Here is a 15,148-nt window from a genome sequence, read left to right as displayed (position 1 = left end):
GCGCCTGCGCAGCAGAATCAGGAAGCGACGGGGGCGGCGTGCCCTCCAAACGCAGACCCCCGACGCTGAGAGATCGCGCTGTGCAGGTGAAAAGATGCGACAGCTGCCTCCTCGTGTACCGGAGGGGACACGTGATTTAAGGCTTAGTCCACATTGCAGCCGGCTTGTGGGAGGCATGGCCTAACAGCGTTCGAGACAGGGGAGGGTAGAATTGGACGATAAGAAATTGGGATGGGAGAAAAATAGAAAATGGGAGAAAAAAGTAGATAAAAAAAAAGAAAGATGGTAAGTTAGAGTATTATGTTCATTCAAGACAGTAGAGGCTGAGTACTTTCTGGTGATGTATCACATTCACACTCCCAAGTGATTTGGATTGAATTTACATATCTACAAATACATGGGCTGTCACATTTTTTTTTTGAAACAGACTCGTATGGTTCTTCAGTGGAAGGGTTCAATTATTGGGACAAAATAACTTGTGAGGTGTTCCAAAAGACCCAGCTGTTCCAACATCGCTATAATTATCTACACATGTCACTCAGCTGTTGATTGTATCTAGATGTTTTGAATAATATTTCCTGTCTTTCCTGCTAACCAAGCAGAGAGCGGCCCTTCAATACATTTGAATGAAACTTAATCTGTGGGTTTAGGTGCTCAGGGGCCTCTCCCTCAGAACACAGCGTGTATAAGGACTTCTGGGTGGCAGGTTCAGTCCCGGAGGTTCCAGAGAAAATAAATCATCAGCCATTCATCATCATCATGTCAGTGTTGTTTCCTGTCCGACTTTCTCCTTTGGACTTCAAGAGTAAAATTGGACATGAATACGTCCCTGGAATTGCATGTATTTGTATTTTCACTTATAGTGACAGGGGGGGTGATGATTTATACGTCTCACTTCCAAGACTTCTATCATTTAAAGGTGCTATAGATAACATTCAGCCACTAGATGTCGCATTAGACAATCGGGTGCATTCCATGTAGGGAAATGGGAAACATTCATTTTGGACCCGCAGATCTTTTTTTATATATTCATTAATCAATAATGTTTTGGGGAGAAAGCAATACTTTCATTCCGCACCTTTCTAAAAGATTGCTGTGGATGTATTCTTTCTTTTTAATGATTACATAAAAAGATGATCTATAAGACTCTTTAATACAGTATAATATAATATGGTTCTAAAATAATAATGGTATTAATACTATATTTATTCATTCATTCAATCTTTATTTAATCTTGAAGTATCATTGAGAGCAAGCTCATTTACAATGACGTCGAGAAATACAAAACATAATAAATACAAAATAGAACAATATAGAAACAAAAGTAAATCAATTAAACATTTAAAATAATAAAAAAAAAACTGCAGACTGGTTAAGTGGTTTTCTATTAACGATTTAAACTGATCAATAGATACTAATGAATTGAGTTTTAAAGTGCATTGCAAAACATTCCATGTCTCTGGGGCACAGACGCTAAAAGCAGATTCTCCTAATTCAGTGCGAACTCTAGGAACCTTAAGTGTAAAAGCCAATCACCAGAGTGAGTCTGATAAGATCCAGAGCTCACTGTGGTGATGTAGGCTGGGAGATTATGATTCTGAATGATCTGTTTTACTTCTGTGTTTATAGTAACCAAACATTTTACAGCCACAACGCAGAAAATACAATTAAAACCTCATTATTTACCTGCCTCTAGTGTTAGTCTTTGTATCACAAGAGCTCAGTAAATCAAGAACGTTTTGGTGGTGGATTCCCGTTTGTTTATGGATTATGGACCTGGGCCTCGACTGGCTGTGTGTGTGTTGATTGATTGATTGAACATTTTATTAACAGATTGCAGAGGGGGGGCAGGTGGCGCACGGAGATTACGTTCGTCACCAACACCGGGAGACACTGGATTCGCCTGTTCGAATCCAGCTCCCGGTGTTGCTATCAGCTTGGCTGGCCTCTCACACTGATACAATTGGCTGTATCAGGGGGTGGGAAAGCTGAAGGGTGGGTCCTGGGCGTTGTGGACAGCGACCCCTACAGTTCGGTCGGGGCGCCTGCTCAGCAAGGGTTGGAACTAAGGAGAGATAGTGTGGCCTCCCACAAGCTACACTCTCCCCGGTGAGAACCTGCGCGGCCAGGTTGGCCTGCCCCAGGCTGCACATGCGTCGGAGGAAAGCATGTGACAGTCTCCGGTCTCCCGGACCAACAGTAGGGGAAAGTACGCAACAACCAGGAAGGGTGGGATGGGAGAAAAAAATAAATAAAATTGCAGAATGGGTACAATACGGCTCAATACACACAATTTTTTTTTTTAAACTTTGACCAGACAGCTGGTTCTTTTTAGCGTTTATCGCTTTTTTTTCCTTCTGGTCAAGCATGACCGACAGAAACAGGTTGAATGGGATGTAGAGTAGGGGAAGACACTCTGAGAAAATACGGCGAGTCCGGGAGTCGAACTCGTGTACCCCAGATCCGTGACGCGCACGGTTGTCCCCGACGCCGAAATAGCGCCGAGATACGCGGTGAGCTACTGGAGCTCCCAATACACACAATTCTTAAGGGGATGCAGACCAGAGAAAGACTTTCGTCTTTCGTCACTGTGTGTGTATCAGTTTCAGTCAGAAGCGTTCCGTCCGGTAACAGGACTTTGCACTCAAGAGAGCGCCGGTGATAAATGAAGGCCCGTACAAGTATAACTATATGCTATAACTACTTCACTATAACTACTATATATAATAATAATAATAATAATAATAATAATAATAATAATAATAATAATATTACTATATGCTATAACTACTATATATAATAATATAATAATAATATAACTATATGCTATAACTACTTCACCTTCGTAAAGCTGGATGACGGGCTTGGCGTCTGAGTCACTAGGGGCTCGGAGGAAACGTGGGAACAGCTGCTTTATGACCCTGCAGAAGACCGGAGCACAGTGGGTCGTTAGAGGGAGAGAGAAAGAGGGGGACATTAATTGGGGAATGTTAAAAAAAAAAGTGAAAACCTACTGTACTCACACTGATTTATTGCTGGTCCCTTGTAAGAGGTGAATGAGCTGCTCCTTCGTCTCCACGTCCAGAGGGGCCACCTCTTTTCCTATCGCCATCTCAGCTTTGGTTCCCAGCGTGAGGTTCCTAATTGAAAAATTAGAAAATACTGAAATTTAGACGATTTACAGAATGAATTACAATGTTATTGGAACACGCCAACATTATGTACTTTCAGTCTCCTCCAGAGTCCAGATACCGATTTCCTCTCTGCGTTCAGTGGAAAGCGGATACAGACCACTAACCTAGCTTAAAACTCCAGGAGAGCTGTTTTTGCAGCTAGGCTAGCTGGTCCATATCGGCTTCTATTAATTTGTGCCGAATAGCTTTTCTACTGCACAGAGAGGAAACCGGTATCTATCTTCTTGTCCGACTCTGGAGAAGACGATAAGCGCATTTCCCATAATGTTGGCGTGTTCCTTTAAGATAGACCTTTATAGATCCCCAAATTGTTCTACTCCACCTCTGAATGGACCAGGACACGGTGATGAGGAAGTCTTCAGAGGTGCCCAACATCTCGATCAGATTCCTTCTGCTGGGGGGGCTGATGGTCCACAGGGAGTTGGAGCTGCCCTCCAGCTCAGCGATGGTCAGGTCATCTGCTGTGTATCCCTCCAGCCACTGCAGGGCGTTCTGCCAGCCACAATTCAACACAGCCATTAGTCCAAACAAACTGAAAGGTTGGTTTTAAAAGTAAAAAAGATTGGGTTTTGCTGTGCAGACAATCGAGGCTTAACTCATTCCCCGCCAACAACGATTATACTCGTTATTGGGCGCCATCCTTTGAACGCCAACAACGAGTAGACTCGTTATTTGATCGTTTTTCCTTTTTTTCTATTTTAATATTCTATTCAATGTCAGGGACGCGTATGTTGCCGTTAGAAGGCTTAATGCGACCCCGAGGGTGCAGTACCGGCCAGATCCTCCCAGGTGGCAGTATCGAGAGTGCAGTAAACCCTGTTCCAGACCCTGTGTTACACTCAAATGTCTCCGGGCGCAGTTTTCTGGGTCGGCGAGTCGAGCGGTTCTCCTGATTGCATTGAAGCGCGTCAAATGCCACCGATCCATATGTTGTGGTGGGTTATGTCGTGGACCAGATGGAGATCAGATGGACCAGATGGCGATCAAACAATTGTAATATTATTTTTGGAATACTCCCGATCACAGGTAAGGACTATCTGACGTGAATCCTAGCTTGATCGTGCAATGTTTTTATACCGATCCAGCTGATCAGCGTTTTTAGTGTTCAATACGAATGCCGTTACTGGCAAAGAATCAGAAACCCCCCCCCCCCCCCCCCTTTCATGCATTCATGATGAAACATAATACCTATTATATACATTTGATTTGGGAATAGTAGCGTGTCCAGGCTAGAAACGCCAAAGCTTATAGTAGGATTCACGTATAAGGCTATAACTCAGCCTTTCGGGAATTACCCCAGACCACTCTGAAATTATACTTATATTCACCACGGGATAACGCTTGAACGTATGCATGGAAAAATTATCTCTTTTTTGCATCTTGGCCGGAAGAAAGTCACTGTCAAATGACCATAGTATTATCCCCATAGCTATAATATAGAATATAGATATAGCTCTACAAACAAGGTGACGCACTCCTATCTTTAAAGCGTGGCATAGCTACAACGGGACCCGGCTAATGGCTGGCGCCCAATGTGTTAAGCAACATTTTACGACATATTTAAAACACAGGGCAATTTTATTTAAAGGTGGTAATAACAGTGCTGCCTAGGGATGGGTACCGTTCACATTTGAACCGATACGGTACCGGTACCTGTGAATCGATACCTGTACCCAACGGTACCTTTTTTCTGTACTTTAGTCTATAAAAATGTAATCTACCTACCTCAAAAAAATCCAAACTTCAAATGAACCACACTTTCGACAGTTTTCGGCTTGCCATTGCCCCAACTGCTTTGTTGTTGAATCAAGTCAAATCCTAGGTAAGCGTATATTGTGCGTGTGAACGTTGATGTAAAAAAAAAAGGGTTAAGTATTTTTTTTTTTTTAAGTATATATATATATATATTTTTTTGAACAGTACCGAAATCTGGCACCGACGGATCTCACGTGAATTGGTACTCGGTAGTAGCGACGTGATTCGGTAGGTACCTTTAAAAGTACCTAATTCGGTACCCATCCCTAGTGCTGCCCTTACAGTATTTCCACTATGGATGTGCCTGTGTAATCATTAAGTCAATTAACTTGTTAGTTTGTGTGTGCGTGCTTATGAGTCACTGATGGAGACAGGGCCCAGTATTTCTTGTCACGCCCCTGTACCCAACAGTATGTTTCCATGATCAGGGAACGCAATAATACTCAGTAAAACATTGTAAATCGACATAGTGGCAAACTCAATTATGACATTACATGTAAAGTAATACAATTAAATTGCAGTTTTTAACGAATAGACAATACATTTGCCATTTTACAAGAACAATTAATCAAATGCAGAAATGCGAGGACACAGTCCCCCTTGACAGCAGTGCACAGGCTTTTATTATAGAACTGTTAAAGGACACAAGGAGGAGGAGGTGGTGGAGGAGGAGGAGAAAGAGGATGAGCAGGAGGAGGTGGTGGAGGAGGAGAAAGAGGATGAGCAGGAGGAGGTGGTGGAGGAGGAGAAAGAGGATGAGCAGGAGGAGGTGGTGGAGGAGGAGAAAGAGGATGAGCAGGAGGAGGTGGTGGAGGAGGAGAAAGAGAATGAGCAGGAGGAGGAGGAGGCGGTGGAGGAGGAGCAGCAGGAGGAGGAGGAAGAGGTGGCCGGTCGTGGACAACGTGGCATCTCAGTGGCAGCTGTCCTTTGTCCTGAGGGCGTACACAGCATCACTCTTTGAGCTCATACAGTAAAGCAGATTCCTATGGAAATTCTCTTCATCCAGATAGCACTTCCTTCCTCTGTGACCTCAGCCAATTTGTTCCCAGTTTTATAATAGAAGCCCTTGCATTGTCAAGGGGAACTGTGTTTCTTGTATTCTGCGTTTGACTGTCAATGATAGTAAAATGCCAAAACGAGCTATTTCAATGTATTACTTAATTACATTCCCTGACCATGAACATATAGGGGTAGAAACATTCCTCAAGTCTATAATGTTCAGTCCAGCAGATATGGAAGAAAACCTATTTGCTGATGATGGCGAAAAGAAAAATGGCCGCCAGAGCCGTTTGGTACCATTTTTGTGATACAAATGTTGGTGCTTTTCAGTAAATCTAAACAATTTGGCCTTTTTTTGGCCTATTCTATCTGGACTAGATGGCAATGAATCATAGAACAGAACAGAGTGATTGGGAATTAGTTGAATCTCCACACATGTTTAGAGTGTGTATTGTCGTACAAAACGTGTAAGTCGCTTTGGATAAAAGTGTCAGCTAAATGACCAAATGTAAAATGTATTAATGTACATAGTGTCGCTGGGCTTTCTTGAGCCTGTATCCAGAGTCTACCCTTCACTTACATCGTTTCCGCCGTATTGTCTCTTCATGAAGTTGTGGAACTCTGCTTCAGACACATTCTTCAGCTGGTTCTGCTGGGCGCTCATGGTGAAAATGGGCTAGAAAAAAAGATACAAAAACAAACCTTGACAGCTGCGTGTGACAGAAATAACTCCTTTCACATTCAAACCAAACGGGATTCATGACTGTAACTAAATATTTGCATATTTCACACTTTTTTGCTCATGTGATTTAAATATATATATTTTTTTATATGTGATCTGTTTTGTTTTTGTGATCTGTTTTTTTTTTTTATATGTGATCTGTTTTTTAACATGTGATCTGTTTTTTTATGTGATCTGTTTTTTTATGTGATCTGCTTTATTTTTTTATATAAAATAATAATAAAATATATAATAATAATAATAATAATAATAATAATAATAATAATAATAATAATAATAATAATAATAATAATAATAATAATAATAATAATAATAATAATAATAATAATAATAATAATAATAATATATAATAATAAAATAATAATCTAACCCTACTGGATAAATGTATCTAGGGACATAAATAAATGGATTTTAGCCCACACTGTTCAGACTAAGGTCGCGTTGCAAGAAATCTGACTTGTATCTGATTTAGGACCACATATGAAAGTGGCCCAAATCAGAATTGAAAAGATCAGATTCAATGTGATTTGTGCATGTCCCAGCCTGTATACATCTCAACCATCTGTATCTACTGAGGTGGTCAAAATATATTTGTGACCGGAAGGGACAGTGCAGCTGTTGCTAAAAGCCACAGGCCCACAGGGCCAAGAACTGATGAGGTGACGATTTTGGCTGACCAGGCAGCATTGTCAGGATCTACAATATGTATAATATCTATGAGTCAATCCATTTATCAATTGTAAGAATGTATAGACAAATATCTACAAATGTGTGTACCATTCAAATGTGTTATTATATTGTATTACAACAACCAAAGGCCTATGTGTCACCATGACTCCTGCCTGTCCTTCTGGAACCACCAGGAGGAGACAGACGTAATTCTAGATCCTTGCTATTTCAACTGTTTACCTTGTATAGTCTTTTGTTAAGCCCTGAACCACGCTGCTAATTTGGAAGAGAGCCACCTCATTCGCTTAAGAACACCAACCAGGAAAAGTATAAATGGCAATGTGATGGAAGGGGCTGGACACCCTTCTGCCGCAGTGGCGGCCGGTGGGTACTTCGCCACTAGGGGCGCTATACCAAATATTTTGCAAACATGTACAGTACAGTACTGTACCACGCAACAGACTCATGGCAAGACGTGAGCGATTCGACTCACGCTCACGGCAATGAATCGGCTCTTATGAACGAGTCGCTCAGCTGTTACTACAACAACACACAACCAGTCAAATAAAGTATAGTCTAGACTCTAATTCACAACTTGAAACACAATATATAAATAGAAAAGTTAGAAACAAAACTCGCCCGTCTCCAAACACAGGCAGATCTCTCCCTCTCTCCTTCTCTCTCTCACACACAGCGCGACGTGGAATCGATTCGTTACACAATCAGACCTATTATATACCAAGAATAACTTCAGTATGAGTACAGGGCTGTACACATATTTTGCATATTGTTAAACGAGCCAAGGCTAGCTATTAAACTATCGATATGAATCGAAAATCTGGGACCCTGATGTAAACAAGACAAACGTCTTTCTCTGGTCTGCATCCCCTTAACAATTGTGTGTATTGAGCCGTACTGTATTGTACCCATTCTGCAATCTGTTAATAAAGTTCTCATTCATTCATTCATTCAAACATAGACGATATTGAACAAGCCATAATCCACGTATTTTCAATCCGAGAGAGCTGCAGTAGTTAAATCAATGAGCCATCGACATAGTCAGTGTGGTAAGTAACGTTATTATTGCATCCAAGATTGATACACGGCTGGCTAGGCAGTTGGTAGTCATAGTCTTGTGTTATAAAATAAATAAACAATCAGCAATGTCTCGCTTCATGAATGGCCAGCAGTAGCCTAACAGTACTGCTCCTAAAAAAACTATTTACAAACGTTAACGTTAAGCACAGAGAGAGAGAGAGAGAGAGAGAGAGAGAGAGAGAGAGAGACTCACTGTTTAGTTGAAACGTCCAGTGCAGGAGAGCTTGATAAACGTGTATAATCCGCCATATAGCTTGTTAGCCAAGTGTTAGCTCGTTAGCACAACACTCAACAAGTACATTCCTTTGTCCATTTCCGCTCGAACAGACTGCAAACTACCTGGCGTTCTATCGCCATGCTCTAAGACAAACTCTAACCTTAACCAACTTTGAAAGAGTGCCTAAGCTTAACAGTCTAAAGAACTTGCAGTCACGGCACGCTCTAAGACAAACAACCTAGACCAACCTAGGAACCAACCTAGGAAGCTAGAAGCTAGAATTGGAACATTAGAAATTGGATTCGGCCAATCAGAGATCGTCTCTGTGAAATTCTGCTACGGAAAAAAATACTGGCGTCGGCCAATCAGAGAGCGTCTCCGCGAAATGCGGCTACAGATATTCTTAACGCTACTGGCTAGACCGCTTCAAATCGCGCCCGGATTCCAACATAATAGTCATATTTCAACGCACAACGCGTTATGCACTGATTGGCTGTGACGGATACAGCGATCAAACTGTGACGCGCACTCAGAGCGCTATCGCGTATAGCCCGGGCCGAGAAATACGAAAAAATAAAAAAAAGTGATGTCACTTCCTGCTCTGGAAAACGAGTGTTTTTTAATTGCGATAATAACGTTATATTGTGCATTGGAAATACAAACATACTTAAAATGAGTAAATATTATTCATTTTAAACATGTTTATATTATTTATAGGGCTATAAAACAAAAAACAAAAAGATACCTTTTCTTGTTCTACTCTCATATAACCAGGCAGGGCCTGAAGGGGGGGCGGCGCCCTAGCGCCCCCCAGTGGCGGCCGCCACTGTTCTGCCGTGCCCCAAAAGCTAAGTAGAACCGTGTCCACTCTCAGCTGTTTGTGTAAATACTCTGTAATATTGAATATTCACTCTGTAATAACTATTTGATTGCTAACACCCTCTCCTCATCTTTCAAGGTCAATAAAAAGAACGCGTTTAACAACAGTCATGCGACTTCCATGTGACTTCAATCTAGAATAGATTGACATTCGTCACAACTTTTTATGTCCATCTTCATTTGTGCATGCAGGTCAGTTCAGCCTTGACTTATCTGGAAATCCAAAAAAAAAAAGGCTGCGGCTCGCGTCCGTACCTGAAAGCCGGCCAGGGTGATCTTGAGGGACACGTCCAGGGGCCTGTTGACCACCCCGGCCACGGACTTGACGAGGGACATGAAGAGCAGAGGGAACCACACGATGCAGATGAGCAGCACCACGATCAGGCCTCCCATCCCGTACTTCACCACCTTCTTCTTCTTCTGGCCGCGCGGCTGGGGGTAGCGCTGCGGGGAGAGAGGTAGCGAGCCGGTTCAGGTGATGTGTAATGGAAGATTACGCAGTGGTGGAAAGTAACCATGTATTTTTTTTATTCAAGTACTGTACAATATTTTTTATTTTAGGGAACTTTGTACTTTCACTCCACTACATTTCACAAGGAAATATTGTACTTTTTACCCATCAGTTACTAGTTACTTTGAAGAAAAAGATTTTGCATATAAAACATGGCAAAAATGTATGAAGATTATATACTTTCACATTTGAAGCCCGTCAACTTCAAGAGGACGTAATCAGAGCAGCATAACTGGACCACATACCACTTTAACATGACCTTTAATCAGAGCAGCATAACTGGACCACATACCACTTTAACATAACCTTTAATCAGAGAAGCATAACTGGACCACATACCACTTTAACATAACCTTTAATCAGAGCAGCATAACTGGACCACATACCTCATACCTACGAGAGACTGCAATTCGAAACTGGCCCCTGTAAATGTCCCAACCAAACCCCCTCCAATGTACAGTAAATGTCCTAACCCAATAATGCACGAGACCCTCTTCTTGGGACCAAGTAAGGTTTCGTCAATAATCCAATGTACAGTTACCCCCCCCCCCCACCCTGCCTACCCAACCCCCCCCCCCCACCCCACCCACCCAACCACCTCCAATGTACAGTTCCCCCCCCCCCACCTACCCAACCCCCCCTCCAGCCCACCTATACCAACCTCCTACCTACCAACCTCCTCCAATGTACAGTTTCTTCGTAAAATGTATATACTCTCTTTTTTAGACTCTTTTTGTATCACAAACAGTACTGTATTTGTAAATCTGGTATGTCATAAATGTATAGATGTAGCAGTACTGTCTATCTGTATGTCATGTATGTCATATATGTTATGTTATGATGAATTGAAAATGGGGGACCCTGATGTAAACAAGACAAAAGTCTTTCTCTGGTCCGCATCCCCTTAACAATTGTGTGTATTGAGCTGTACTGTATTGCACCCATTCTGCAATCTGTTAATAAAATGTTAAATCAATCAATCAACCACTTTAACATGACCTTTAGAGGTCAATAGATTGAGGATTGAATTCTCCCAAGCACTGGAATACACAAACGTCATGTATAATGCATACTTGTACTTTAGATACTTAAGTACATTCAATACAACAAATACTTCTCAAAATGTTTAAGTAAAATTTTAATGGAGGACTTTTGTTTGACTTTTTACCAGTATACAATTGTATCTGGGTATTTCTACTTCTACTTAAGTAAAGGAACTGTGTACTTCTTCCACCACTGAGATTACATCAGTTAGTGTTTATTCTATTGATCATATTCACAAGGTGGCCATTTTGCTCTATGTCATGCTCAGGTTGTCAAGGAATCCCAACCTGAGCATGACATGAGAGCAAAATGGCTGCCGTGTGAATATGGTAAATTCTCTTGTTTTGCAAGATGTGTTGGATGCTTTGCGTTGTGTGGTAGATTAGGAGGACTGAGTGACCGCATTACTCGGGGCGGCCATATGTAGATTGACCTATCCCAAGCTCCGCCCTCTTTTCTTCACAAGCGTTGCTTTCCTCGGCCAAGCTAAGAGCGGGCGGAGCTTGGGATAGGTCAATAAGTTCCTCCCTTGACATAACACAATAGTCATTCCACCTATACCCAGTTAATGAATGCTTTTACGTTTGCTGTTCTAAACACCAGCGTCTGGTAGGACATTCCTGGGGAAATGATCTGTCAGGAAGTGATGTGTTTTACGTCACCTGCGGCAACAGTGGTTTATTTGGATATTGGTATTCATAGAATAGAAGTACTTTATTGATCCCGATGGAAATTCGAAGGTCGGAAGCTCCCAGTTGGAATATCGGAATTACGACCTCAGTGCGTTCCAGTGCCAAGCTCGGAAGGAAATCATACATATGTAAAGTATTTCGTTTATCTAAGGGGGAAGCATTACGTGGCATGTGAAAGTGCAGCGCAAAAGTGTGACAGCAGTGACCACTTATCATCACCACCAGATATCACCAAAACAAAGAAATTAAGATCTTGCGGATTACCACTTGAAATAAATCCCTGGTGAAACCATAGTGAACCACACCTTCTCCGACTCCCTCCAACATTTGAGGACAAAGATGTGAGCGTAGATGTCCTCCACACAGATCCAGCTGGACAGAGACAGCGAGGTGTCTGTCCAGACCCAGTCCATCACCGCCCTCAGCTCCATCAGGAACGGCACCAGACGGAACCTGCGAAACAACAAAGTCAAAGTAAAGGCCTTAACCCCGTCAGGTGTGTGTCTTTTGGAATGTTTTCTCCGAATTATCTCATAGAATTCAATAGCTTTCGTTGGCAAGTAGCCCTTGTGACGTTGTCGTTGGATTGTTCATTCCACTGAAAGTCAGAGCTGGGAAGCTCCCTGTTGGAAAATGTGAATTATGAGCTCAGTGCTTCCAGTGCCCGGCTTGGAAAGAAACCATATATATAAAATATGTAGCTTATCTAAGGGAGGATCACGTGACCCGGGAAGCAGCTGGTGTTTGTGTGGCTGGTTTCCTCAGTTGTCTTCTAAAGATTAATGTTGTTTACGGTTCATTGTGTATGCCGGCATGTTGAAATCACCTCTGATAAGTGATAACTGCTACTCGGGAAAGTTGGAGGTGAGAGAACAACGCAGAGTTTCCTACTTGGAATTCCCACTTCGAAGGCCGTTCCATTGTCTTTTTCCTTGTAGGTCAGATCTCTCCTAGTTACCACGTCAACGGACCAATGCACCATAATCTCATGTGTGACATCATACTGTACCCTTGAAAGAGTTAAAGGAAGGCAACACCGTAAAACAACACAACATTTAGTACAGCCTTGGGTGTACTAAATGTATAATGTATACATGTACTAAACGTAGAATCTCTGAACATTTTCATGTATAAATGTCCGTTTTGCTACTCCCTATCGCCAATCGATATAACACTGTAGTGTGGGGGTGGCTGATTTACGCAGCCCCGCCTGCCCTGGGTCAAGTTAATTAGACCTTGGAGCAGGGGTGGCTGTGTGCACCATTTTATGTGGCCTGTAACATGGTCCAGTGTTCCAAACACAATATATTTCACCTATACCCAGTTAATGAATGCTTTTACATTTAATGTTCTAAACTCCGGTGTCTGGTAGGACATTCCTGGAAAAATCACCCGGCACACAGGTGTGTTTTACATCAGTTGCAGCAACAGTGGTTTGTTTGACCACTTATCACCAATAGATGTTGGCAAAGCTAAAATAAATAAATAAATAAATTTAAAAAAGTCTTGCAGATTACCACTTTAACTCATTAATGGCCAGACCCGAGATATCTCTGGTTTTGATCCTTTGATATTTTTCCTCTTATCCCCGTTCTAAATCATCATCCGGATCATTCTAGCCACCCCTGGCTCGTTTGTATATGTTTGAATTGCAATGCCGATCGACTATCACCAGGTGGCAGTATCGTCTGTGTCTGAACTGGAATGGCTTGGTGTTGATACATGGCCTCACTTTTTTTTTCTTGGTAGTGGCCCCTCCTCCTGCTTGAACAGAAATTCACATTGATCGCCTCGAAATTCCGTTGCCTAAGCGTATTTGGCCGGTGTATTGCTGAGGACCCAAGGGAGTGCAGTGTCGAATGTGGTACCATTTGACCAGATGGTGGCGCTATAAGAACAAACTATGTTTTGTCATGTAATTGAAAGAAAAAGGTTGTTTTTCCCAGGGGGATGGGAACAGGGATCAAAGAGCTGTGTCACTCCAAGCAGCACGTCAGGAGCCCAAGCAATCAGACAGTTCGGAGCGGCCACTAGTCTCACAAATATCCTAAAACTACAAACTGTCTTGTACAAATGAATTTGGTTTAAGAATTATTTAGTTAGAAAGTTGGAATGTGTGATGTCACATACTCCAGCAAGTATTACATGTATCTCAGTGAAATGATGAAAATGAAAAAAAAACATCAAGACCTTAGTGAGTGATTAACAGTTCCCGGAAAGTCATAATGCAAACGCCTTTCAGTTGTGTGTCTGTTGCACCCCTGGGTGGAACCCATTGGACATCAATGATGTCATCTCTATGGACATTATGCCCTGTTGTCTCTGCCTACATGTTTCGCCTTCCTATCATTTCCCTTGTATTGTTTATTATCATTATTTATTTTTATTATAATTTTTATTATATTATTATTATTATTATTATTATTATTATTATTATTATTATTATTATTATTATTATTATTATTATTATTATTATTATTATTATTATTATTATTATTATTATTATTATTATTATTATTCCCTCATTGTATTTCTTTACCAAAGTGTTACCCACTTCAACACCTACTGCACGCCTGGCCATCCTGGTTGGGGGGATCTCTGAGGGTTAAACCAGGGCGTGTTGTTCCATCCTGGTTGGGGGATTTCTGAGGGTTAAACCAGGGCGTGTTGTTCCATCCTGGTTGGGGGATCTCTGAGGGTTAAACCAGGGCATGCTGTTCCATCCTGGTTGGAGGGATCTCTGAGGGTTAAACCAGGGCGTGCTGTTCCATCGTGGGCATGTGAAACCCACTGAGACATGTAATGTGATTTTGGGCTCTATAATTAAATCTGACTTGACTAATTCTCAAACCAATTGAATTTGTACAAGATTCGGGATATGTGGGCATAATAATCTGCTTTATCTTTTGGGCAGAGTGTAAGTTTCAGTATTACCAATTGGACACTCCCTGCACAGATATTCCCTGAAGGTTGGATTCCAGGATTCACTGCATCAAATACGAAATGGGGCACTATATTGATAGGTTGACTACAACACAACACACACATGGGTTCTGCCTGGGTTGGCATTCCCTTTATATATTGTTTATTTTATTTAGTTATTTTTGTTATGGGTATGATTGTATGAGTATATGTATATACAGTATACTGCATACATACAATATATTCTTTTACTGATCATTATTTCCTTTTTTATTCTTTGCCTGTATGTGTATAGCTATGTATATGTTTAGATGTATGTTATGCATGTCAACACAATGCATGTCAACACAATGTCAATTACTTATTTTTGGTCTGTAATGTTACTTTATCCTGTATCCGTAAAAACTAAAAACATAAAAGTTTGGT

At 41.6% G+C, this 15,148-nt stretch overlaps 1 protein-coding gene across 1 annotated transcript in view; it reads right to left on the bottom strand.

The window, feature by feature from the left end:
• piezo2b (piezo-type mechanosensitive ion channel component 2b) overlaps positions 1-15,148 on the bottom strand; it is a 233,072-nt gene that overhangs the window by 4,270 nt on the left and 213,654 nt on the right. Inside the window, exons 46-51 of the mRNA XM_084327610.1 lie at positions 12,106-12,253; positions 9,809-9,997; positions 6,529-6,624; positions 3,517-3,686; positions 3,024-3,140; positions 2,842-2,921 (exon numbers count right to left, since the gene is read on the bottom strand). Of these exons, the coding sequence (XP_084183736.1) occupies positions 2,842-2,921; positions 3,024-3,140; positions 3,517-3,686; positions 6,529-6,624; positions 9,809-9,997; positions 12,106-12,253 (800 nt within the window). The remainder of the gene's footprint in view (positions 1-2,841; positions 2,922-3,023; positions 3,141-3,516; positions 3,687-6,528; positions 6,625-9,808; positions 9,998-12,105; positions 12,254-15,148) is intronic.

The sequence above is a fragment of the Notolepis coatsorum genome, assembly GCF_963971535.1.
Source record: "Notolepis coatsorum genome assembly, chromosome: 13".
Taxonomy (NCBI): domain Eukaryota; kingdom Metazoa; phylum Chordata; class Actinopteri; order Aulopiformes; family Paralepididae; genus Notolepis; species Notolepis coatsorum.
Note: the sequence above shows the minus strand (reverse complement) of the source record. Positions and strands in the feature narration are given on the sequence as shown.